Source organism: Pantherophis guttatus, chromosome 5 (genome assembly GCF_059756535.1).
Source record: "Pantherophis guttatus breed Tessera chromosome 5, ASM5975653v1, whole genome shotgun sequence".
NCBI classification, from domain to species: domain Eukaryota; kingdom Metazoa; phylum Chordata; class Lepidosauria; order Squamata; family Colubridae; genus Pantherophis; species Pantherophis guttatus.
Window position 1 is genome coordinate 79320484 of NC_142067.1, and position 27196 is coordinate 79347679.

Consider the following 27196-nt stretch of genomic DNA (forward strand, 5'->3'; position numbering starts at 1 on the left):
GCGGAGCACGGGTATTCAGCTAGTATATAAATACCAAGGAATGCTACTTCATTCATAAATAGCTTTGATAAGAGATGTTTTGAATAAATTTTAAACAGATTGCTTCATCCCCACATCTTTATATATTATCCTCTCTCTCTTCTCCTTCTCCTCTCTGTTTCCACACATACACATATACATGCATGCATGCATACATACATACATACATAGAAGCACATTTATAAAAGCTATGTTATATGTCTTTCTTTCATGGTGACCATCCAGTTTTGGTCGCTACGATGTAAAAAAGATGTTGAGACTCTAGAAAGAATGCAGAGAAGAGCAACAAAGATGATTAGGGGACTGGAGGCTAAAACATATAAAGAACGGTTGCTGGAACTGGGTATGTCTAGTCTGATGAAAAGAAGGATTAGGCATGACATGATAGCAGTGTTCCAATATCTCAGGGGCTACCACAAAGAAGAGGGAGTCAAGCAGGGGTGGGTTCTACTTACCTCTACTACCGGTTCGCAATGGGAGCACGCATGCATGCGCAGAAGCTTCTGGCATGCACAGATCGTCTATGATGATGTCCGGCCAGGTGGGCAGAGCCTCCCACCGCCTTTACTATGGTTCGCAAGAACTGGACCGAACCGGGAGCAACCCACCACTGGAGTCAAGCTTTCTCCAAAGCACCTGAGGGTAGGACAAGAAGCAATGGGTGGAAACTAATCAAGGAGAGAAGCAACTTAGAACTAAGGAGAAATTTCCTAACAGAACAATTAATCAGTGGAACAACTTGCCTCTAGAAGTTGTAAATGTTCCAACACTGGAAGTTTTTAAGAAGAGATGGGATAACCATTTTTCTGAAGTGGTGTAGGGTTTCCTGCCTAAGCAGGGGGTTAGGCTAGAGGACCTTCCAACAATGTTATTCTATTCTATTCTATTCTATTCTATTCTATTCTATTCTATTCTATTCTATTCTATTCTATTCTATTCTATTCTATTCTATTTTTCCATATTAAAACAAAAAAATGGCTCTGCTATCGATAAATGATAGATGACAAACAGGACTGTGTGTGTTTGTGTGTATGTATTTATTTAATATTAGAGCTGAGTCCTGTTTTATATATTAATAGAAAAATACCAATACACTTCTAAAACTAGTTTACAGGGTTAATCCAATAATTCATCTTGTGGCTCATTTTGGATTTAAATGGTTGCCACTTATCAGCCCTGTTAAAGTTAGATGTCTAGTACTTTCAATATATTCAGCAATGTTTTCACCTGAAATAACTAATTATCAGGCTGTATCCCCACACAAATTACATTTAAAGGAATTTTCTAACTATATGGATATAAACCCCAAAATTGTATATCTGTCACAAATTCAATGTTTATCTCTTTAGATTATTGCTTTTGTTAATGATATTAATTGTCATGGTATAGCTACTGTATTTTTCAGAGCATAAGACGCACCTACCTTTTTTGGTGAGGAAAAGAAGAAAAAGAAATCTCCCTCTGCCTCTGCCTCTGCCTCTGAGCAATTTTGCCTCGATGCAGCAAACAGCCTGCTTTATTTTCATTTTCGTTTTCAGTATAGCTTGATTAGCACAAGGAAAAGAAAATCTGCTCCAGCAATTTACCTCTTTGCAGCAAGCAGCAGAGCCCTGAGCAAAACAGCTGAGGGAAAATCAGCTGAGAGTCGGGAAACCGATCCAATCAACTTGTGCTAATTAGGCTGTGCTGAAGCTGAAAGGAGCTGTTTTTTCTTGCTGTTTGCTTGCAAGGAGGTAACTGCTGCGAGGCAGAGGCCAAAGGGTGGGGGCCAGTGGGTGGGCGGGGCTACATTCAGTGTATAAGACGCACCTAAATTTTCACCCCCTTTTAAGGGGGGGAAAAGGTGCATCTTATACTCCGAAAAATACAGTAAATTGTTTCATAACATTGTGCCGGTAATATTGTTTTATTTATGAGCCGGGGTGGCACAGTGGTTAGAGTGCTGTACTGCTGTACTGCAGGCTACTTCTGCTGACTGCCGGCTGCCTGCAGTTTGGCAATTCAAATTTCACCAGGCTCAAGGTTGACTCAGCCTTCCATCCTTCTGAGGTGGATAAAATGAGGGACCAGATTGTTGGGGGCAATATGCTGACTCTGTAAACTGCTTAGAGAGGGCTATAAAGCACTGTAAAGCAGTGTATAAGTCTAAGTGCTACTGCTGCTAAATGCTATCTGTTCTTAAGTGAATTGTTGTTCAATCCATTTTATATAAACTGACTGCATTTATTCTGTATTGTCTTTTTGTAAAAAAGAAAAAATACAAAATCAACTCAATTCTATCTTCCCTTGTGTTATTTTTTTGCTTAATGTTTCATTCATAGCCTAATATAAAAGACTGAGAAAAACAGCCAAGGCTATGATTAATTACTATTGTCTTGATTTATAAGGCAAAACTGAATTATTTGAAATCTATATTTTAGGTCAGTCTCAAAGACTTATCCACAGTCTCCCAAAACTAATAAAGCATATCCAGCTTCTGTGAAAAATCGTACAACTTCAAACTTGAACCAAGAAACTCCTAAAAAAAGAACAGCAAAAGTTAAAGACAGCCAGCGGGAGAATATTAGTCAAAGAACTCAAGCATCACCAGCTGAAGCTGTAAATCAGTCTAGTGCCGAAAAATATTCTATAGGAAAAATTGAAAATACTGAAGGTAGATTCTCATTTACTTGCCTTTGCTTCTTCTTTTTTATATACGTTTTTATTTTATTTTATAACATACAAAAATTCCAATTTTAATTGAACAGTGTGTTGTCTGAGTACAAATCATTTTAAGAAATAATAGTCAAAAGTATTTACAACAGTATTCATTGCATTAGTATCAGTTATAATAGTATTAATAATAATAATAATAATAACAATAATATTTGTTTAACCAATTTAACATATCTTCCTTATATCACTAGTCCTTCCATATATTTCCCTGTTTCTAGCTCCTGTTTTTGTCAGCTAACCATTGATAAAATAAGTCCCAAGTCAAAAAATATTCAGTTTCTTTCTTTTCCTTAATTATAAGTGTTAGCCTATCCATTTCTGCACATTCTAGTATTTTTTTAATCACCTTTTCATCTGCTGGGATCGCTTCACTTTTCCGTTGTTGTGCAAATACTATTCTAGCTGCAGTCAGTACATGTAAAATCAAATATACATTCCCTTTATTATATTTGTCTGGTAAAATGCCCAACAAAAATGTCTCTAGTTTCAAAACAATATGCTGTTTTATCATTTTTTCCAACCATGTATGTATTTTTGTCCAATATTTTTTCTCTTTTTCGCATGTCCACCACATATGATAGTACGAACCAGGTATCTGCTTTACAAATTTATCCTTAAACATCTTTGCTAACCTTGAAGGCAGAAAGTGCCATTTATGAAACATTTTATAAAGATTTTCTTTGTATACAGTAGACATTGTTAATTTATAGTTTCTATCCCATAATTTCTGCCATTGATCTAACTCAATTGAATAGCCAAAATGTTTAGCCATTATACTACCATTATCTCTTTTACTTGTTCATCTTTCATTTTAATACTTAACAAATAGTTATATGTTTTCTGTATTAATTTTTCATCTCTCCCTATTAATATCTGATCTAATTATGTTACTTCTCTATATAAATCATACATTTTAACATCCTTCTCATATCTAGATTGTATCTGTAAATATGACCACCATGTTATCTCAGACCCTAGGTCATTCAGTTCCTGCTTAGTTTTAAGTTCCCCTTTTTCATTTAAAATATCTTTATATCTGGTAACATTTTCTATATCAATAACATTTGGATAAATCAGTGCCTCCATTGTGGAGAGCCACACATTATTTTCAAATAATGTTGTTCTTTAATTTTCTTCCATACTAATAACAATACATTCCTAATATAGTGTCTTTGGAAAAAGCTATGTATTTTGTTTTTTCCATACCATAAAAAAGCCAACCTAGTTCGAGATCATGTCCCTCTGAGGTCAATAGTCTTTTGTTCCTCAAGCTAATCCATTCCTTCACCCAAGTAAGTATCAAGGCCTGGTAATACAATTCCCAATCTGGTAGCCCAAAACCACCTCTATTTTTAGAGTCTTGCAACATTTTCAAACTTATCCTTGCTTTTTTCCCTTGCCAAATATATTTTAATATTGTTTTATTTAATTCTTCAAAGTATTTTCCCCCAGTTTTATTGGTATTGTTTGAAATAAATATAGTAATCTTAGCAAGATATTCATTTTTATAGTAGCTATTCTTCCCATCAATGACAATTGTAGATTTTTCCACTTCTCCAAATCTGTTTTCATTTGTTACGCCAGTTTATAATAATTGTCTTCTTTAATTGTTACACACTTTGCTGTTAGTTGAATTCCTAAATATTTAACTTTCTTAACTATCTGTATATCTATTTTCCTCAGTAGTTCTTTTTTCTGTGTGTCTGTAATATTTTTAGCTATTATTTTGTTTTTTTGTTTATTTATTTTCAGTCCTGAAACTTCACTATATTCTTTTATTTTCCTTATTAATTTAAGTCCATTTTCTTGTGGGTCTTCCAAGATAAAAACCAAATCATCTCCATATGCCTATAATTTATATTGTTCTGTTTTTATTTCCATACCTTTAATTTCTATATTTTGTATAATATTTCTATTTAACACTTCCAATGTCAATATAAATAGTAAAGGAGATAGTAGACATCCTTGTCTTGTGCCTTTTTTATATTAAAATTCTCTGTCGTATCTCCATTTACCATCACCTTTGCCGTTTGTTTATGGTATATTGCCTTTATCATTTTAATAAATCTCTCACCAAAGTCCATACATTTTAGTTGTAAAAGCATAAATTGCCAGTTTATGTTGTCAAATGCTTTCTGCGCATCTAAGAAAATAAACACCATTTGTTTTTCAGGATGTGCTTCATAATATTCCAATGTATTTAAAATCATTGTCATATTGTTTTTAATCTGTCTCTTAGGCAAAAAACCACTTTGGTCTAGATGTATAAATTTATTTAAAAACTTTTTAAATTTAATTCTCTGCTATTATTGAAGCGTGTATTTTATAATCAGCATTCAGTAAAGATATATAATTTTTTATCTGCATTAAATCTGAGTCTTCTTTCAGAATAAGGGTAGTGTTTGCTTCCATCCATGAATTTGGTACCTTCACATCAATACTTCATTATAAACTTCCAACATTGATGGACCTAGAGTATCTTGTAAATATTTATAAAATTCTGCTGGTAGCCCATCTGGTCCTGGTGTTTTATTGCTTTTTTGTCTCTTAATCACTTCTGACAATTCCATCATTGATATTCATTCATTTAACATAGCTTTCACTGTATCTGGTACTTTAGGTAATTCCACTTTTTCCAAATATTGTTTAATTTTCTCTTCTGAAACTTTCTCTTGCTCATACAGCTTTTCATCTATGGCACTTTACTTTTACTTTATAGATTAGCCCTTGGGCCATATCAAAGTGCAGAGTTCCAGACACAAATTATTACTAAAATCTGATAAAAACAATTTAAAATGGAATTGGATAAAATACAATTTAAAATGAAATTGGAATAAAATACAGTTTAAAATGATAGCTTTGATTAGCCTATAGGTCATATCAAAGCACAAGGTGCAAACATATATCGCCAATAAAATCTTATATAAATGATTTAAAACAAGAGTAGGGTAAAATACAATAGTTATAGGATAAAATACAATATAATTTAATACATAAATATATAAAATAGAATAAAATGACATAAAATTATATTTCGGTGTCACCCTTACAATCTACCCCAATCAGTCCCACGTATGCAGATCTCAACCGAATCATTTTGTTTAAGTACTGTGCTGTGTTAAATGTTATTTTCAGGTTCTGGTCGCACATAAAGTAAGTTGTTTTGATATGGGGATCCCCATGGGTCATTCGTTTGGTATATGGACCAAGGTACCTGTCTCTCGCCCCTTATACAAGCAACAGTCAAATAGGATGTGAGCCAGGTTACAGCTTTTCATAATAGTCTTGAATTATTATTTTTTTTATCCTCATTTTGGTAATATATCTCATCTACCAATCTATGTGTCAGTTTCTTCTCTTTCTCTGTTTTCAGTTTATATGCCAACCATCTTCCTGGTTTGTTTGTTTGTTTGTCTGTTTGTTTATTAAACGTGTACAAGATAGCAGGTAAAAGTATAAACATAAACAAAGGAAGTAAGTACAGATAAATCCGGGCAGTAGAACAGGGACGGTAGGCATGCTGGTGCGCTTATGCACGCCCCCTTTATGGACCTCTTAGGAATGGGGTGAGGTCCACGGTAGACAGTTTGAGGTTGAAGCTGTGAGGGTTTGTGGCTGTAACAGTGGAGTCGGTTAGAGCGTTCCAGGCCTTGACCACTCTGATGCTGAAGTCGTATTTTCTGCAATAAAGTTTGGAGTGATTTACCTTGAGTTTATATCAATTGTTTGCCCATGTATTATTGTGATTTATTTATTTGTTTATATTTATATACCGCCCTTCTCCCGAAGGACTCGGGGCAGTGAACAGCCAACAGATAAAACACAAGAAATACAAAATTTAAAAACAGTATTAAAATCCATTAATCTGGCCCACAATTAAAAACACCCCTATATTAAAACCCATAATTAACAATTTAAAAATTAAACAATTTTAAAAAGTTAGGCCTGCCCGGCTTGCTGGAATAAAAACATCTTTAGGGAGCGGCGAAAGGTGCAAAGATCCGGAATCCGCCGTATCCCCGGGGGCAGCTCATTCCAGAGGGTAGGTGCCCCCACAGGTGCCTCCGCCGTATCCCCCTGGGGGCCGCCAGTCGACATTGTTTGACCGACGGCACCCTGAGGAGCCCCTCTCTGTGGGAGCGTACTGGTCGGTGGGAGGCTATTGGTGGCAAAAGGCGGTCTCGTAAATACCTAGGTCCTAAGCCATGGAGCACTCTAAAGGTGGTAATCAATACCTTGAAGCGCACCCGGAAGACCACCAGGAGCCAGTGCAGCTCATGCAGGAGAGGTGTTACATGGGAGTGCCGAGTCGTCCCCATAACCACCAGTCGCCCCCATAACCACCCGCGCGGCCGCATTCTGGACCAGCTGGAGCCTCCGGGTGCTCCTCAAGGGGAGCCCCATGTAGAGAGCATTACAGTAGTCCAGGCAGGAAGCTGAAGAAGTCATTGACAGGTAAGATGTTGTAGTAGATAATTTTGTGTACTATGCTTAGATCGAACTGCAGGCAGCACAGTTCCAGATTGTCCAAGCCCAGAATTTCAAGTCTGGTGGCATAAGAGATTCTACTGTGAGTAGAGAAGTGGAGTACTCTTCTCGTGAAATACCTCTGGACCCGTTCAATCGTGTTAATGTCCAATATACAGTGTGGATTCCAGGTGGATGAGGTGTATTCAAGAATTGGTCTAGCAAAGGTTTTGTATGCACTAGTTAGCAGTACAATGTTACCAGAGAAGAAGCTTCGCAAGATTAGGTTAACAATTCTTAATTCCTTTTTGACAATGCTGTTACAGTGAGCTCTGGGGCTTAGATCATTTGAGATGAGTACTCCTAGATCCTTGACAAAGTGAGGGTCGTCTACGAGATCGTTTTCGCCCAAATTGTATTTGGTGTTCTGATTTTTTTTGCCAATATGCAGGACAGAGCATTTATTAGTTGAGATTTGGAGTTGCCAAATGCACAACCATTCTGACACATAGTTAATGTCGCTTTGTAGGGCAGCAGCATTGTCAGTAGTGTTAAATAATTTTATGTCATCAGCGAAGGGGACCCAGCTGCTTTTAATATGATCACATAGGTCATTGATGTAAAGCAGAAAGAGTGTGGGTCGTAAAACGCTGCCTTGGAGGACACCGTTGTTAACAGGTGCCAGATTTGATTGAGTCCTCCCTATTTTAACTATTTGTTGCCTGTTGGACAGAAACGTGGCAATCCACTTGTGCAGGGATCTGGAGATGCCATAAGAACTTAATTTCAACAGTAGTTTGCCATGCACCACTGAATCAAAGGCTTTACAGAAGTCTATGTAAATTTCATCTATTGCTTTACCCTGGTCAAGATGTGTGGTCCAAATATTTCTACAGTGTAGGAGTTGCAGATTACAGGACAATTTTTTTCTAAAACCAAGCTGCTTGTTAGATAGCAGGTTGTTTGTCTAAGTGGAGGGTGATGGATTGGTTTATGATTGATTCCATAACTTTACAGGTGACGCAACACAGTGAGATTGGTCTGTAATTATCTACTAGCCTAGAGTCTCCCTTTTTAAAGGTTGGTATAATTGTTGCTAATGACCATAGGTTGGGCAATGAGCTGGTTCTGAAGGATACCTCCAGATTGTGCATAGAGGTTCAGCTAGGTCAGTGGCAAGCTTTTTCAAAAAGTAGGCACATAATCCATCAGGGCCAGTAGATAGAAATGACTTTAGGTTATGTATTGCTGTTTCAACATTATCTACTGTAAAATCAATATATACCTTCGTTGCGAAGGTTGTTGAGAGTGTGGTTGCGCGACAGCTACCCCAGTACCTGGATGAAGCGTCGTATCTAGATCCGTTCCAGTCGGGCTTCAGACCTGGGTACAGCACGGAAACGGCATTGGTCGCGTTGGTTGATGATCTCTGGAGGGCTCGGGACAGGGGTTGTTCCTCTGTCCTGGTCCTGTTAGATCTCTCAGCGGCTTTTGATACCATCGACCATGGTATCATGCTGCACCGGCTGGAAGGGTTGGGGGTGGGAGGCACCATTTTACGGTGGTTCTCCTCCTTTCTCTCTGACCGGTCACAGTCTGTGTTGACAGGGGGGCAGAGATCCTTATCCCCTTAGCCCCTTATATGTGGGGTGCCGCAGGGATCGGTTCTCTCGCCCCTCCTGTTCAACATTTATGTAAAGCCGCTGGGCGAGATCATCCGTGGTTTCGGGGTGAAGTACCATCTGTACGCTGACGACACTCAGCTGTACATCTCCACCCCGGATCACCCCAACGATGCCCTTGAAGTGATGTCCCAGTGCCTGAAGGCCATACGGATCTGGATGGGGAGAAACGGGCTCAGGCTCAACCCATCCAAGACCGAGTGGCTGTGGTTTCCGACGTCCCGATATAGTCAGCTGGTGCCATCGCTGGCTATTGGGGGCGAATCATTGACCCCCACGGAAGGGGCTCGTAACTTGGGCGTCCTCCTGGATTCACGGCTGTCTTTAGAAGAGCACTTGACGGCTGTGACCGGGAGGATTTTTCATCAGGTTCGCCTGATTCGCCAGTTGCGTCCCTTTCTGGATCGGGACTCGTTACGCACAGTCACTCATGCCCTCGTCACCTCTCGTCTGGACTATTGTAATGCTCTCTACATGGGGCTCCCCTTGAGGTGCACCTGGAGGCTCCAACTGGCGCAGAGTGCGGCCGCGCGGGTGGTTATGGGAGCAACATGGAGCTCCCATGTAACACCTCTCCTGCGCGAGCTGCACTGGCTCCCGGTGGTCTTCCGGGTGCGCTTCAAGGTTCTGGTTACCACCTTTAAAGCACTCCATGGCTTAGGACCTGGTTATCTACGGGACCGCCTACTACCACCAACAGCCTCCCACCGACCAGTACGCTCCCACAGAGAAGGGCTCCTTCAGGTGCCGTCGGCCAAACAATGTCGGCTGTCGGCCCCTAGGGGGAGAGCCTTCTCTGTGGGAGCACCGACGATCTGGAATGAGCTCCCCCCAGAGATACGGAGGATCCCGGATCTGCGCACCTTCCGCCGCGAGTTGAAGACGCTTTTATTTCATCAAGCGGGCCTCGCCTAAATCTTCTCCCTTTTAAATGTAAATTTTAAATTTTTAATGTATTTTAAAATTAGGGGTATTTTAAATTATGGTATTAATTCAGCCAAATTTATTTAATTCATTTTTATTCGATTTTAAATTTTGTATATTTATGTGTTTTATTTCATGGCTGTACACCGCCCTGAGTCCTTCGGGAGTAGGGCGGTATAGAAATTCGATAAAATAAATAAATAAATAAATAAATTACAATTTGTTATGGTACGACTAGGAAATGGGGCAGCAGCCATTGCTGTTGACAAAGACTGAACTGAAGAACGTATTGAAGAGGTTGGTTTTAGCAGTTTCATCATTACAGTCTTCCCCATTAGGCCCTTTTAGGGGTGGGATAGTTTTCGAGTCTTTAAGTTTGGCATTTATGATAGAAGGCTCGGGAGGAGTTGGCTACATAGCCAATTTTGTTTTCTCGCCAAAGAGATTTTTTTCTTGGATTGTAACTTTCTTATTGTTATGGGTATTTATTTATTTATTTATTTGGTCTTTGGGGGTTATTTTAGGCATGTATAGATTAATGACGCGATTGACTTCAAGCAAAAAGGTGTTATAATGGTCTCCTGCAGTTATACAATGTGAACAGAAGGTGCCAATCAAGAGATGCGAGGTTGGCAGCTATGAGATCATAGTTGTCTTTTTTAAAGTTATAGTTTGGAGTCCCATCCTTTTTGCAAGGACATAAATTGAGACAAAAATCAATCATGCTGTGATCTCTGTTGGAAAAAGGTTCTTTAACTTGTAGGCCATAAATTGAGTTTAAGCTATTGCAGAAGATGAGATCTAAGCAGTTGTTGAGCCTAGCGTTGTTCATTACCAGCTGCTCCAGCCCCAAAGTCGTAACAGCATTGTACAGGGTTGCATGTATAGGTTCAGTTGTAGATTCATTTAGGGTGCAATTAATAAGTGGCAAATTGAGGTCACCAAGAAAGATAAGGGGGTATGGGCAGGAAGCTACCCATGTTAGTAGTGCAGTTAGCTTGTTTGTATGACTAAGGTCATAATTAGGGGCTCTATAACATAGTTTGTTTGTTTGTTTTTTAAATTAGATTTATATGCCACCCTTCTCCGGAGACTCAGGGCGGCTCACAATGCGTTAAGCAATAGCCTTCATACTTTTGTATATTTTATACAAAGTCAGCTTATTGCCCCCACAACTGGGTCCTCAATTTACCTACCTTAGAAAGGATGGAAGGCTGAGTCAACCTTGAGCCTGGGGAGATTCGAACATGCAATAATTGCAGACAGCTGAATGTTAATAACAGGCTTTTAGTCTGTTGAGCTATCCAGGCTCATAGTAAGAAACAAACTGTGGTATTTAGGGACAGTTCGCAGACAATGGTCTCAGGAAGAGCAAGCTCCTGTGTAACATCTTTTTCAGACCTAGGGACTTTTTATAGAAGATAGCAACACCACCCCCTCTACGATTATCATGGTCAGACCAGAAAACATGATAGTCACTTACTGTAATAATGGAGTCTGGAAAGGATACATTCAGCCACGTCTCGCAGACAAAAATAAGGTCAAATAGGGCCGCACTTAGAAGCAGGAGGAATTTGGGCATTTTGTTTGCAAGGCTTCTTGCATTAAGTAGTTTGCATTTTAGGCCATAGGGGTGGACCTGGTGGAAGTTGGGGGCATGCATGCCTAGTTTTGGTTGATTGGGAGGGGCAGTTTTTGGGACGCAGGCCACTGATCTTGCGTTTGATACAGTCAGCGCAGTAGTCTATCTACTGGTCAATCTCTCCTTGGTCCTGGCATCTTTTGAGCTCCAAGCGGAGCTCGCGGGCACGTTGCAGTATGGACAGGTCAGGACACGAACGAAGTTTCCTATGGTTTGTGCAGCTTTTGACAAATAAGTTTATTGTGGAAATGAATTTGCATTTGCTGTTTTCGCTCTTGCAAACGACTCTGCAGAAGCATGGGGCCAATGAGCTATCACTGTTCTTGAACTCGGGGCCATCGCGGGAAACATCAATGATTTTTTGTGAGTGATGATTGATGCCTGGAAGTTGTTGATGATGTCACGAACATTTGTGATGTCGGATTCATTGGTGTCATCCAGTCCAAATAAGATAGCATTGGGATGCTCCTCTTCGCATTCAATCGCGTCTTTGACAAGGATGGAGCTGTTACTAGCAGGATTAGTGATTTCCTGCGGCTTGGGTTGTTGAGCTGTGTCATGATTCCTGGATACTGGTGCTTCACTTCTCCGCTTTTTGTCCTTTTCTTCAAGGGATGCTCGACCTGCTTCCAAAATGTCCACCCGTTCAAGCAAAACAATGAATTTGTCAAGTCTGGACTTGCAGGATGGGCAGAATAGTGGAAATGCAAATTGGGAGGTTTTTAGTGATGTTGATTGAAGAAACTGGACTACATCTTTAGTTAACCCCAGACACTTGTAGTGGGCATATGAGTCACATAGGGAGCACTTCATACTCCCTACATAGATTTTGTAATGAGGTTTCTTCTTTCCTATTTTCTTTGAAAAAAAAGAGCATTGCCAAACTCGAACGAGATGGGAATGAGAAGGAGGCAGGCAGGGAAGGTGGGAAGGAAGATGAGAAGGAAGGAAGGAGAAAGAAAGAGAGGTTCTTTTTGTGGGGAGGCAGCAAAAAAAAGCAGCATTCCTTGGCTGGGAAGCAGGCAAAGGCGGAAAGGGAAAATAAATTTCAGACCCTGCAAACTGCCGCTCGCTGGAAAGGAAGGAAGAAAAAGGGGATCCCAAAGCTTAAATCCCTGGGACTGTCATTGACTGGCTAGCATTTGATCTCTCTCACTCTAGCTTCCCTGATCAATTGGTAGCTTTCTTTAGTTCAGAAGCAGCCATGTGGGGGAGGAGGAGGAGGTTTCACCCTGAGTTTTTAAAGTTGTGAGGTTTTTCTTCCTACTCTACTGCAAGTGCAGCTCTCCAGCACTGGGAGCGTTGTTTCTGGGCTGGGAGCTTTTTCCCTTGATTTGGAAGAAAAGGTGGGAGTGGAGGACCCAGTGACTGGGGCTTGTAAGGGTCCCTTCTCTGACTTTGGATTCGTCTCCTCTGCGTGTGTTTACCAAAGTTGCTAAGGTGAACATTTTGCTAAGGATCTTTCCCACTCTGGCTTCCCTGCTCAATTGCTTTAGTTCAGAAGCAGCAACATGGGGGAGGGTTTTTTTGTTATTGTTTCATTGCCTGTGTCCCGGGACCAAAATTGATTAGCTGTGTAGTTACTTTTAAGAGTAACTTAAAAGCTTTTCTTTTCTTTCTCTGTCACCCCTCCAATTTTAAATGAAACTTGAGGTGGATCTGTCCTTAGTTATCAGTGAGTCACTTTCTGATCAGTCCTCCTGATTTGGCCTCTTTTAGATTTAATCAGCATTAAGGTATTGCCTGTAACATTTACTTTATATATAATATTTACCTTTTAAAGCAGATTGGTGAGTATGTATGTGAGAGCAAATCGGTGGAGGTTGTGTTTGGCTACAGACAATCTCAATGGGGTTTATATAATTTGAAATCTGTTCGTTTTAAATAAAGTAAAAAATGCAGATTAATATTGCTGGAAGTAGTAACAAAAGATAATTCCATAAATTAAATGCATCAGAAATCAATTTACAATACGTAAAATAAAGATATATGGTGCATTCGGAGAAATGCAATGCTAATGGATTTTAGAGTGATTCTCTTTCCCAAATCTTGGGGGTTTTAGTTGCAGTCTTAATTGGTGCATTTCTCAGTCTGGTTTATTGTGTGGTCTTCTGAAACATATAATCAGGAGTTATTTTGAAGGAAATCCTGTTTGTTTTATTCTTTTTTTAATGGCCTATTTTAAGAAGCCTGAAGCTGCTCTTTTACTGAAATTAGGCAAGTGGCAAGAAAGTGTGTGTTCTTTTTCCCTTGGGAAGAGTATCTTATTAAATAAATAGATGCCTTGGGTTCAGGAAGTACAGCTTAGGAAGGACAAAGGCAAAATGGACTGCTAAATTGGCCACACCCACCCAGTCACATGACCACCTAGCCATGCCCACTCAGCCAGTCTGCCCCCCCAACAGTCTGAGGGACCGTAAATTGGCTCCCTGTTTAAAAAGTTTGAGGACCCCTGCACTATAGTATCCAATCTATGCCTTTGATCCATCCATATCACCAGTATTCCCTCAGGTATAGCCATCTGAAATTTACTTCATGCTTAATTAATTGTCTTGTCAGAAATTGGTATTGTTTTCTCGTGTCTCATATTCTTCTAGGGATCTGTTTCAGAACTATTATTTTTCTTCCTTTGTATTTCAACGGGTCATCTCTTGCTCTTTGAAGTATCCCTGTTCTTAATGCCTTCTTAGTAAATCTCACATGTACCTCTCTAGGAAGTTTATTTCTTGACACATACATTGTATATACTCTAAATATTTTGTCCATCCCAGCAAGCATCTCCTGCTTGTCCACCTCTAGGGCATCTGCCAACAATTCTGCCATTATCTCTGCAAGGTTTTCTCTTTTTTTCCCCTCAATGTTCTGGAACCTCAAGAAGTATTAGGTTTATCCATCTCAAATACTCCATCTAATTACTCTTCTCTGTTTGTTCTGATTTCTCTTCTATTTTCTCCATCCGTTGTTCATTTTTAGTTATTATTTGTTGAATATTCTCCATTTTATCATCTATCTTTTCCATTCCTACCTTCATGTCTTCAAATTTTTTTGTTGTGGCTTTTGGAAATGTTTGGAGCATTAATTTCAATTCTGCTTGCATCGTGTTCATTGTGTTCATTTTTTACTGCTGCAACATGCTATCCAAAGATCTTTAACTTGCTGTACTGGATGCTGCTGCTGCTGCTGTTGATGATGATAATGATGATGACACAGATGTATTCCCCTCCCCCCAATTTACTTAAATTTGAAACACTAGCCATTTTGGATAGTCTTAAAATCTTCAAGAAATTCAAAAAAGACAATCAGTAATAACACAAATATTATTCTTATATTTCCTCAATCCCCCGCCAACTTCCCACTTAATTTTTTTTTTCAAAAATCCAACCACCACCAGATTCTCCAAATAATTTCATACTTTCTACTGTTGTAATTCAAAAAAAAAAGGGGGGGGGAGGTTGCTTTTTGTTCCTCAGGTTCTTCAAATCCTAATTTTTTATTTTCTTGGTAAATTTATAATCCACTTAGGCCTACCAGCCCCCAAAGTTCAACCATATAGGCCAGTGATGGTGAACCTTTTTGGCACCGAGTGCTGAAACCAGAATGCACACACGCATTGGAACATCGTCAATCTGAAGACCAGCTAACTAGTGCTCATGTATGCTCCAGCCACCTGGTCTTCAGGTTTCCGGCACACTCATATGCACCGGCCAGCTTGTCTTTGTGCATGCCAGAGCACCAGAAACTCAAAGACCAGGCGGCCGGTGCATGCATGCCAACTGGCCAGCTGGTCTTTGGGTTTCCGGTGCTTACGCATGTGCGAGGACCACCTGGCCAATGCACATGCGTGCACTAGAAACCAAAAGAGCAACTGCCGACGGCGCGTGTGCCCATAGAGAGGGCTCTGCATGCCACCTCTGGTATGCGTGCCATAGGTTCACCATCACGGATATAGGCTCATAAATCACCAGAAGGAAAGTTCAAAAAGGAAGGAAAAATAAAATAGTTCCTTGCTGTTTCCCAGCTTCTAATTACTTTATCTTTTTAGTTTCCATATAAATTCAAAGAGCTACACTGTTTAAAAAGTTACAGTTTTTCACTCTCTGTCTCTGCTATCCCATATAAACAATTTGCTAGAGCAGGTGTTATTGTAACAAACAAGCTTATCTTCAATAGACTGTCAAAGTCATGCTTTTATTACTTTCACTTCCCTGCGGTTTTCTCCAGTAGATGTGGCTGTTGCTCTATTTCTCTCCTTTCTCTTTTGTTAGCTTAAATTATATCATCTGATCCAAAGCTTTCTAAAAGTCCCAGGAGTCAAAATTTCATATTCCAAAAAGTTTTCAACTTCGTCTATTTTGTAATTTAAATCCCCAGTCTGACTGTCAGGTTTCGATGCTATCTCAAAGATGCTGACACTGACTTTTCTAGCTTTTAAACCTCTTTCTGAAAAGTTCTCTTTTCTCTATTTCCCATTCTATAGATAGCTCTCAGGTTTGCTCACCACTATTCTTGAGTCACCTTCTCTTCTTTGAATCCCACTTTCACCCAAGCTTACTTTAAAGGGGCGATTTCCACAATAGGAGTTGGAAAAATCTCACCCAGATCGATCACACTGTTCCTCAGATTCTATGCTTGCTTCATCGGTTGGCTGTCACAGCTCTGGTCAGGCATGCAATGGCCATCTTTTTCTTCCTGCCAGATTGAGAGTTTCCTCCAAATCAAACAAGGAGTTTGCGGTCTCCTTGTGATTGACAGAGAGTCCTCTCTGTCTTCATCACACCTCCAGAATGATTTGGGTCCCTTGGAACCTCCTAGCAGGTCGAATTCGGTGTGATTCCATGGAGCCCCGTGGAGATGTGTCATGTTGCCGTGACGTTAGCCCCACCTCCCATTTGCCTTTGCTTCTAAAACAATTCTTTGTTATATGTTAGTTCAGTTGACTATTATTTTACATGATTAATTCTGTCACTAATATTTGGGGGGAGGGGCTGTTAATTTAAACTTTACCATCAACAATTATTTTGTACTGTATCCCTTAGAAATTATTCGCAGAATCTTGCTAAGGAAGGTAAAATATGAAGATAGCATCTAGGAGATTAACATTAATTAAAATCAAGAATGCATATTTATAATATTTTTATAGTTTCATTGACTAGAAAATTCAACCATCAGAATAATATTGTGTGACTTTCTATTGCACATATAACTTGTTTCCTGCCTACAGACTAATATTCAATTCAGGAACTTTTTTTAGGGAAACATGTAGCAGGGACTACTGATGCTGAAGAAGCAACTAGAATTCTAGCAGAGAAGAGACGTCAGGCTCGACTTCAGAAAGAACAAGAAGAAAAGGAAAGGCAAGAAAGACAAAAACTTGAAAGGTATCCTGCTCTCCCTACATTAATAACTATAATCTCTTAATTATAGGGCAAACATATGCAAGTTAAGAGTATATATTTCACATATTTAATTAGAAATATGCAACATTTCTCTTTATCCTCTTCAAGTTCTGTTACCTTGTTATTTGGAGCCAGTTCTTAATGATATAAATATTTAATAGAAAAAAAACATAAATGTACTCCCAACAATATATTGTGGTGTTTTGAAGGCTAGAAAAAGAAGAGCTGAAAAGAAAAGCAGAGGAAGAGAGGACTCTGTTGGAAAATAAGGATCATAAAAGAGAAGAGGAAAGGAAATTGGAAGAGGAATTAGCAAAAAGAAAAGCAGAAGATGAAACAAGAAAAAGAGCTGAAGAAGAACACACACTGAGAGAAAAACAAGAAAAAGAATTGCAAGCTATGCTTGAGATACAGGTGTGGTGATCTGATGGTTCAGAGCATGTATTTTTATTTATTTACAAGGTGCAACATTTTATATAATGAACAGAATATTCAGAAATTAAGCTGTTGAAAAATATAATGAATCCAGACTAAGAATCTATAATTTCTTTTAATTTTCCTTTGCTTCTATAAATACTGCATATACGTTATCCTTAGGTATATGATCCATAACAATTTTTATGTATCATATCTGTGTTTACTTAATATTGTAGTATTAAGTAAATATTGTATTGTAGTTTGGATCAAACTATGTGGTGTTTTGCAGACTCTGAACGTAATAGAACTTATATGATAAGTTATACAGAAAACACTGAACCTTTGATATTATTTGCATTCCACTTTAAATAGCAAGTTGTCTTAATGCTATCAAAATGTCTATGCCTGGATAGAGTTCAAATGTCTGCCTTTTGAAATTGCCTTGACAAATCAGACCCTATGTTTAAATGTTTTAATTCTACTGGATCCTATTGAATCAGTAGGCAGAGATTACAGTTTATATTTCAAAGGACACCTTTTCCCTCTCTGGCTTCTTCAAGTTAATCCATAGAAGAGTCTCTGCTTTCCATTGTGCTATATTTTGGGGGAAACTAGTAGCACAGATAGCTGTATTCCCCATATGCAGTAATTACCAGGCAAATAATGGGAAAATGTTCATTATTTTCACAGATGCTTATATCAGTGCTCACAAAGGTATACACATAATATTAGCAGAGAATTTGAATCAAATTCTAGAACTCTGTTTCAGAAAAACACACTGAAATTAAATTTGTAACTGAATGTGTTGGGTCAGGATTTCACTTATAGTTTCTGTTGCAAGAATTTTTGTGACACTGGGTTGCAAGCCTGACATCCATGCCCCTGCAATTTTCCTACACGGGATATTATTTTATCCCATGTAGTTCACTCCCTCACCCCGTTGAGGAATGCAGTGGGATTTTGAGGGGGTAATTCCCAAAAACTCTGAGATAGTGATAGAACACAGAATGCGTTTTGATAGACACATGCTCCCCATGAGTGAGCAATGTCCAGCAAAGACTTCAATTATTGGATACCACCAGATGGAGAAAAAGAGGTAGGCCAAACAACAACAACAATAAAAAACCTGGCACCAAACATTTCAGGAAGATCTTTTACTTTAAAAACATCAGCCTTAAATGGAAGGATGCATAGACTGTAGTTGCTGACTGAAAATTGTGGAGTATGCTTGTAGCCCAATTTGCTTAGCACAGGATAATAATAATAACAGTAACAAGAACAAGAACAACAATAATAATAAATTTTTAACAATTGTCATTAAGAAAGACAAAAATGTCTGGGTAGTGGATGTGGCAGTGTCTGGAGACAGTAGAATAGAAGAGAGAGAATTGGAGAAGATAACAAAATACAAAGACCTACAAATAGAAATAGAATGATTGTGTAAGCAAGGTAAGCAAGGATAGCACCAATAGTAATAGATACTTTGGGTGCAATTCCAAAACAACTGGAACACTATTGTCATTGACAAATTTGCCATCAGTCAATTGCAGAAGGTAGTTTTACTTGGAACAGCTTCCATCCTGAGACGATATTTGTAATATCATCAAACATCCAAATTTGCCTATCAAATCTGATACCAAATCTTTGGTAAGGACTCGATAGGTACACAAAATTGCCAAACTCAGTCTGAACATCTGGCTGGTGTGCGATGACCAATATTTTTTAAATTAATAAATAATAATAAATAAACAATAGTAATAGGAACCCTTGGAGCCAAAGGGTTACCTAGATACATGGAAATTTTGAACTTATCAGGCCTGAATAGTCTGACTTTGAAAAAAAGCCCACCTTACTTGGAACTGCCTATATCAGGGGTGTCAAGGCTCACGGGCCAAATATGATGCTTAAATCTGACCCATGGGGTTGGCCTGGAAATGGCAAAGGACCGGCCCGCAGTGCCTCTGTTAATGAAAATGGGGAGTAGGGAGGCCACCCGCACCTCCCATCCCGCAGCCTGTTTTCGGCCTGGACGGCCTCCAGCAAAATCCTGCAGCAACCATAATTCCCTCACTAACCTGATTTCCAGCTCCGTTCTCCGGCATGCAGGGCAACAAAAGAAGACCATGTGACTACCACTTTAAAAAAGTTCAATCAGACCTTCTAACTTCACGAGATCTTTTTTTTCTGAGAAGTTGGAAGGTCTGATTGCACTTTTTTTAAAACCTGTAGTCCCATGGTCTTCTTTTGTTGCCCTGCACGCCAGAGAATGTGGAAAGCAAGTTAGTGAGGGAATTATGATTATTCTGGGGTGGGGTGGGGGTGAACATTTTGAATTTTGATTGCTCTGGGGTGGGCTGGGAGTAATGATTTTGCATTATGATTGCTCTGGGGTGGTGTTGCTACCCGCAGCCTGCAGAGCTGGTAGCAGAATTGGACAGTGAGGAGGCTGGGGAGGAACATGGGCCAGTCCTGGAGTCTGGGGAAGGTTTGGATGAGGGGTCTGTGTCGGAGGCAGAGATGGGGCCAGGGCCATCTGGGAATTATGTGCCGACTCCGGAGCCTCCAGAGTCAGACATCAGAGAGGCAGAGGAACAGGGGGAGCCTGTTCCTAGTGCACGCATGCACAGAGCTGCCAGAAAGCAAGAACAGCTAAAACAAAAGGGATGACTCAGGAGTAAGGCTTAGAGATGATTGGTCCCTCCCATAAGACATAAAGGAAGAGCAAAGGCACATGGGCCTTTGCAGGAAGTAGCGTTGTGGATGTTGTTGGTTTGTACTTTGAAGCTCCGTTTTTGACTCTGTGTTTCCGTGTGGCCTTGCCAAGATAATTGCCAATTAGGTCTTTGACAGCGTGTCAAAGAAGATAAAGGTCGGTGTTTACCAGCCTTATCCAAAGGACTGTGGCAGACTTCTGTTGGACTATTTATAAACTCTTGGTGATTCAACACGAGCTGTGAATGAAAGGAATTCACAGCCGTTAAAATTATAAAAAGGGGTTTTGGGATTAATTGTGTGCTTTTTACTATATCAGGAAGCCTAGGTCAGAACAGGTGGGGTGGGAGTGAGGATTTTGCATTATGATTGCTCATAAGTAAGTAAGAGGGCCGGATTTTCCTATAGGCTAACTAGGCTTCAACCTAGGGCCTCAAGATCAAGAGGCGCCTACATTCAAATTGTTAGCAAAATTAAAATTACACTTTCACTATAGGTGAAAGGGCCTCATAAGTGGAATAGCCTAGGGCCTCTTTTCATCTAAATCCGGCCCTGAGAACCAGTAAAAGAGGAATGGAAAAATCCCTATCTGTAGATCAGCGTTTCTCAGTCTTGGCAAGTTTAAGATGGGTGAACTTCATGCTGCCTGGGGAATTCTGGGAATTGAAGTCCATTAAAGTTGCCAAAATTGAGAAGCATGGGTCTAGACTATAGTTTAGGATTTTCCATTCCTGTTTTATTTAGACTTTGGTGCAATTAAATAAATCAGTTGTGGTTTCCTTAACAAATAGTGATTAAAGTGATATGAGCCATTCCTGGACTTTTTGTGAGAAACTGAAATTAAAAGTTTATCTGGTGTTTTGATGATTAGATATAAGATTATGGAAATAATGTAGACAAATGTTAATCCTAGATTAAGAGTTTGATTTATTTTTTACTTATATCTGTACCAATAAAAGTTGGAAGTCATTCTTTTTCAGTTTTCCTTCTTTTCCTCTTTCTTCCTTTCCTGAGCCTTTTCTTTTTTCAAATCTGTTTATTTGTTTATCCCTTAGCTTTGTATTTTTTTGTTGTTGTTGTATAAAGGATCAAAGACTCAGCCATTATAATTCTATATTCCTTATTTACAGAAATCATACCAAAATTTAGAATGAACTCCATTGGATGCCATCTCATATAAGGCAAGCTCTGAGTAATCAAAAAGTGTTTATCGATAGAAGAGAATATTTGTAGCTCAGGGTTGAACTGTGGGGTCCTTGGTGCCCTCTGAGCTTGATGGTTTTCTTGTAGATGTTTCATTATCAAAGTAGATAATATCTTCAGTACTAAAAGGGAATGGAGTTTGCTCTTATTTTCATATACTGGCTTATCCTGTCAGTGATGATCAGTTGCATCACAAAAATGTTTTGATTGGTGCCAGGTCTCAACAGCATCAGGCAGAGAACAGCTATTCTGCACCTCTCCCTCAAATGTTCTTTAAAATACAGTTTCCTAGCATTCCTTTAGGAACCTCCAACATGCAAATTGTGGTTACTCATCCTAAAATTAATCCTCTTTACCCAGAGCTTCGAAATTTACTGTTTGCTGGGAAGGTGTGTAGCTAAAAGTCAGTCTACATTTAGTCTACATCTGACTTTGGACATATTTCTTCATAACCAAACAAAAGTGTATTTTGTGTGCAGTTCACACCCCCTTGCTCACTGAATCTGGATGTCACAAAGCAAAGCCCACATTTTGTAATTAACCCCTGTGCCCCATTTTGGCTGGCAGAGTGCTGCAAGAGGCAGAGTGCTGTCACACCCACCCTTCCCAGCCCTCTGAGGTCAAACAACCCTGATGCGGCCCTCAATGAAATTGAGTTTGATACATTACCTTAGCAGCTCTTAGGTCCTTGATTAGGACTTGAATGTTCAATTTTTACCAGTCTAGACTGTAAATTGAATTGAAGATTAAATCTATAACAATAATAATAATAAATCATCGTTATATCATCATCATCCCACCAAGGAGCTTTACCGTGTTGGGTTTGGGGAGGGGGGCTTGTGTGCTCTGTAGAAGAGTCAGACTCCAAACTCATTTAACTATGGTTAAAACACATCAAGTGAATTCTATGCCAGATCAAGTGTTGCCCGTCTCAATAAGGTTCGAGTTGAATACTATGGCTTCTGGATGTTCAGTGAAAAATATGCCACAGGGCTCAGCTCCCTCTACTAGGCAACCATGGCATGGAGTTGACATATGACTGGAAGACGAATGAAAAAAAATGAAAAATGGACAAAGGAAGAAAATTACTTAATTATGAAAAATCTGAGCCAACAAAACATGGATTTCAAAAGCACATGTTCAAGATTTGGAAAGAGAATCACCTGGATATGGAAATCAATGAACAAAGACTTATGGACCAGAGGCATGTTATTTTGAAGCACAAGCTCTTCACTAATGCAGAATTACAAGAGATTGCAAGCAGAGCAGTGCAAGATCAAGGCTCAAGTGTAACTGATAATAGAGATAATTTAGAAGTGAAGCAACAAGTAGTGGAGAAAAGGAAGGAAATCAGAGAAGTGGATGAGGAACAAGAAGGCTGGATTAGAAGTTGAAGAACCAAAAGCCATAGCCAACCTAGGCTGAGAAAATTAAGACTCAGATGGAAAACATGGAAAGAATTCGATTGCCAAAACTGAATCAAGTTAGTAAGAGGTTTGGCTAAATTATTGAAAAATTTGAATGAAGTTGCCCAGATTATTCCAACAGAAACATTAGCTCAAACAAACCAGCTAATGTATGCAGCAGCTTTTGTTATTACTGAAGAATTAGGCTTGAAAATTGGAAAGAATAAAGCAATTAAGGGCAAACCAAAGTGGAAAATCGGTCGAGTTAAAGAGAATTAGATTAGATTTAAGTAATTTGAAGAATTTGAGGCAAGGAAAACTGAATAATTAAAAAATCAGAATTAGCCTGACAAGAAGATATGACCTGGAAAACAAGGAAATTGCAGTTGTGGTTGAAGAGCTGAAACAAAGAGTTGTAGCTACAGTATTGCAGAGAAAATAAAGCAATATGATAACCGAATAACGTAGTTTCAGCAAAATTCACAATTTTGAGCATCATTTCTATAAGACCCTTGAAAGTTACTACAAGTGTGATTCAAGCGGAAATGTCGTGGGGAGACAGTCAGGGAATTAGTGGGCTCCAATGAGCTTCACGAAAACCCGGACTGACAAGCTGCTGCCGAGGGATCTTCGGACGGAACCATCCTGTAGGGATGGGGAAGAAGGAGAGGCACCAAGGAAGACCAAGAGGAAAAGGCAAGTTCCTCTAAGGTCAGAGGAAACTCTCTCCATCTCGGCAGCGGGGGCAGTGGCCATTGTGGCTGTCAAGAAGTTGGGGCAACCGGGCTAAGTATTGAGCAGGAGCGGTGACTGGGACAGAGTTTTGAAGTCGGGGGAGTGACAACCAACTCATAGGAGAAATAACAAAAAAAAAAGATTTTTAAATTTGAAAGACCCCCCCCCCAGCGTAATAATAACGGCTAACGGGCATGGGGGGAAGAAAAGAGGATGTTTGAAGCAGAATTTAAATGGACAAAACCCCAAAAAGAAAATTGACTTTTTAATAAAATTACTTGGAGAACTTTAAAAATTAGAAGAAATAACCCCAAAATTGGCTAAAGGGTTGGAAAGAAAATAAGTAGATCCTTTTTTTTTAATGCTAAGAAAAACAAAAGAGAAATTGGAAAATAAGCCCTGCAATAGAGGTGCTGTACTAAGAAAAAAAAGGGGGGGGAAGTATTTTTTAATTTGGACTGGACTATAAAACTGATTTGGCATCTTCAAAGTTAAAAAGAAGAAAAGAGAAACTAGTAAAGACTGTTAACGTGGATTGAAACAAAATGGATACTTTGTCAGACTGCTGATTGGAATTGTGGATTGTAGAGAGACATCTTCAGGAGAAATAAGAACATTGCAATTTGGAACTTTTGTTTTGGAAAACCCTGAACTTTATTAGTGATAACAGCTGTGAGAACTTTTGGGGAGGATTTCTTTGTCTGCAAGTAGCTTGACTTTGAAGAAAAAAAAAGAGGAATACAACAAAATTTTTAAATTGGAATAATACCAACCCGGAAAGAATAAAATGGCACAGGAAATTAGAGAAATGATGAAAATGATACACTCATCATGGAAAACGGAAATAGGGAAACAATTATAATGTTACATGGAGAATCGAAACCTGAGGATCCAAAAATTGTGATAGAGCATACTCAAGCTGACAAGGAAATAACGACGGAGAAGCAAGACACAGAGACTGAAAATAAAGAAGATAAAGATAACGAGATTGACTATGGAAAATTGAATGATTATGTGGATAGTAACAATAAAAAGGAGGCTTTTAGAGTTTACATTGGGATTAACAATGGAAAAAACAGAAAGGTGGAAAGAGACAAAGAAGGAAAGAAGGGTGGAATAGAAAGAACATAAAAAAATTAAATGATTACACTGGGATTAACAGTGGGAAAATAAGAAAAAGAGAAAAGAGATGGGAAATAATGGGAAATATAGGGCAAAACACGAGAGTTCAAGATTTTAAAGCACAAAAGAAAAAAAGGGGAAAGAAAAGAGCAAAAATAAAAATAGAAAGGGAGAAAAGGAGAAAGAAATGAAAGACGAATATGCTATATATGTATTTAGAATTGAAATATGAATTGAAGTAAGAAATAATGGAAAATTATATGAATGTATAAATGAATTGAATAACAATTGGAACATTTTTATCTGCATTTCTGGAATTTAGATAATGATAAGTTTTTAGAAATATTAATAAGTTTAATAAATTAGAGGATAACAGCTAGATTATTTTCAAATCTAGTTAGGGAAATTGTAATAATTAAAATACTTTTAATGATATAATGTGGCAAAAGCAGAAATGATTAAGTTGTGGTTTTGAGAAATATATGGGGAAAGTTATTTGGTTTATTATCATGTAAAAAGAAAAGATGGCTACATAATTAACTGACTTCTTAAGAAGTTGGATTGTATGGAAATTGTAATAATTGGGATATTCATGTCTATATTTCTGGAATTTATACAAAAAAGTATATGTGGAAAGTTATTGGGTTTATTATTACTATATAAAGAGAAAAGATAACTATATAACTAATTGACTTTTATTAAGACGTTGGACTGTATTATTTAAGAAAATATATGCTACAAAACAATTGGGTTTATTATTTTGATAAGAAATGAATGATTGTAACACCACATAATTAATTAATTTGTACTAAGGTGATGGATATTGAAATAGATGACAATGGAAAACATCAGTAATTATAATAAAGGAATATAAGGAAATACTAGGAATCATATTAGGTGAGATTTTAAATTTGAGGGGTACAATATAGAATGGAAGGGAAAAATTGAAATTTGGCTAAGATTAGAGGTTAGGACGAAGGGTAATTTTGGTTTTTTAAAAAATAGAGAGAATAAATATTATGGCAAAAAGGAAGTATAGAAATTGTAATTTAGTTGAAATGATTAAAAACTGTTTAAATTTGGGAACCGGCCAAATACTCTGTTCAGAAAAAATACATTGTATGTATGTGTGTTTGTGTAAAAAATAAAAAATAAAAACTTTTTTTTAAAAAAAAAAGTTACTACAAGTGAAAAATCTAACAAAGAAAACACCCTGAAATTTTGGAAGAACTTGTGGGAAAACAACAAGTAGCACAATGAGAATGCAAAATAGATCAAGCACGGTAAAAGTGACTAGAATGGAAGATCTTCACATAACAAAAGAAATGGTGGAAAAATAAGCAAAGAAGGTAAAAAACTGAAGTGGTTTAGATGAGTTGCATGGTTGGAATCACTAACAAGTTTGCATGCAAGATTAGTAAACTAGATGAATCAGATTCTGGAAACACCAGAAAGTGAAAAAAGGCTAAAAACTGGAAGAAACTTTTTGATTCAGAAGCATGCAGAAAAGGGAAATAAACCTGAAAATTACAGGCCAATCACTTGCCTGCCAACAACATACAACGCGTATTGCAAACCAAATTTATGTACATCTAGAAAACAACGATTTGCTACCCATAGAAGAGAAAGAGTGCTGCAAAAATTCAAGAGGAACCAAAGATCAATTCATGTTTTATAAACTGTTTTTGAAGAATTTAAAGAAAAGACAAACAAATTTGTTCGTGGCTGGATTGATTATAAGAAAGCATTTGATTCTGTTCCACACAACTGGATTGAGAAATGCTTAGACATTTTTGGAATTAGCAACAACATACAGAAATTCCTGAAGACTTCCACAAAGCTATGGGAAACTAAGTTGATGGCCTGTGGAGAAAAACTTGGTGAAGTTGAAATCAAACTAGGAATCTTCCAAGGTGACTCACTGTCACCTCCGTTTTTTGTACTTTCGATGACACACCTAACAAGCATTTTGAAGAAAACAAACTTGTGGTTATGATCCTTAAAAAAGGATTGGAAATTTCCCATTTGCTCTATATTGCGGGTAGTTATGGGAGCAACATGGCGCTCCTGTGTGACACCTCTCCTGCGCGAGCTGCACTGGCTCCCGGTGGTCTTCCGGGTGCGCTTCAAGGTTTTGGTCACCACCTTTAGAGCGCTCCATGGCCTAGGACCTGGTTATTTACGGGACCGCCCACTACCACAAACAGCCTCCCACCGGCCGGTACGCTCTCATAGACAGGGGCTCCTCCGGGTGCTGTCAGCCAAGCAGTGTCGACTGGCGGCCCCCAGGGGGAGGGCCTTCTCTGTGGGGGCACCCACTATCTGGAATGAGCTCCCCCCGGAGATACGGAGGATCCCGGATCTGCGCACTTTCCGCCATGCTCTTAAGACCCTCCTATTCCAGCAAGCTGGCCTGGCCTAATTTTCTCCCCTTTCTTTTAAATTTTTAAATTGGAATTTTAATTTGTTTTAAATTATTGGGATTTTTAATTGTCTTGGGCTAAATTATTTAATTTGGTTTTAATTATGTTTCTAACTTTTGTATTTATATATTTTATTTTGTGCCTGTTCACCGCCCTGAGTCCTTCAGGAGTAGGGCGGTATATAAATTTAATAAAACAAACAAACAATAAAACAATATGGATGATTTAAAACTGTTTGGAAAAACAAATGCTGAATTGAGCTCACTGCTGAAAATCACTGAGGAATTTAGCAGAGACATTGAAATGCAATTTT

General features: G+C 38.6%; 1 protein-coding gene across 6 annotated transcripts in view; it reads left to right on the plus strand.

Annotated features, from left to right (window-relative positions):
• Positions 1 to 27196, plus strand: part of MAP7D2 (MAP7 domain containing 2) — a 113050-nt gene that overhangs the window by 37373 nt on the left and 48481 nt on the right. For all 6 annotated transcript variants that reach the window (XM_087871361.1, XM_034433996.1, XM_034434022.1 and 3 more), the window contains 3 exons: positions 2460 to 2692; positions 16721 to 16847; positions 17075 to 17279. In XM_087871361.1, the coding sequence (XP_087727487.1) occupies positions 2460 to 2692; positions 16721 to 16847; positions 17075 to 17279 (565 nt within the window). The remainder of the gene's footprint in view (positions 1 to 2459; positions 2693 to 16720; positions 16848 to 17074; positions 17280 to 27196) is intronic.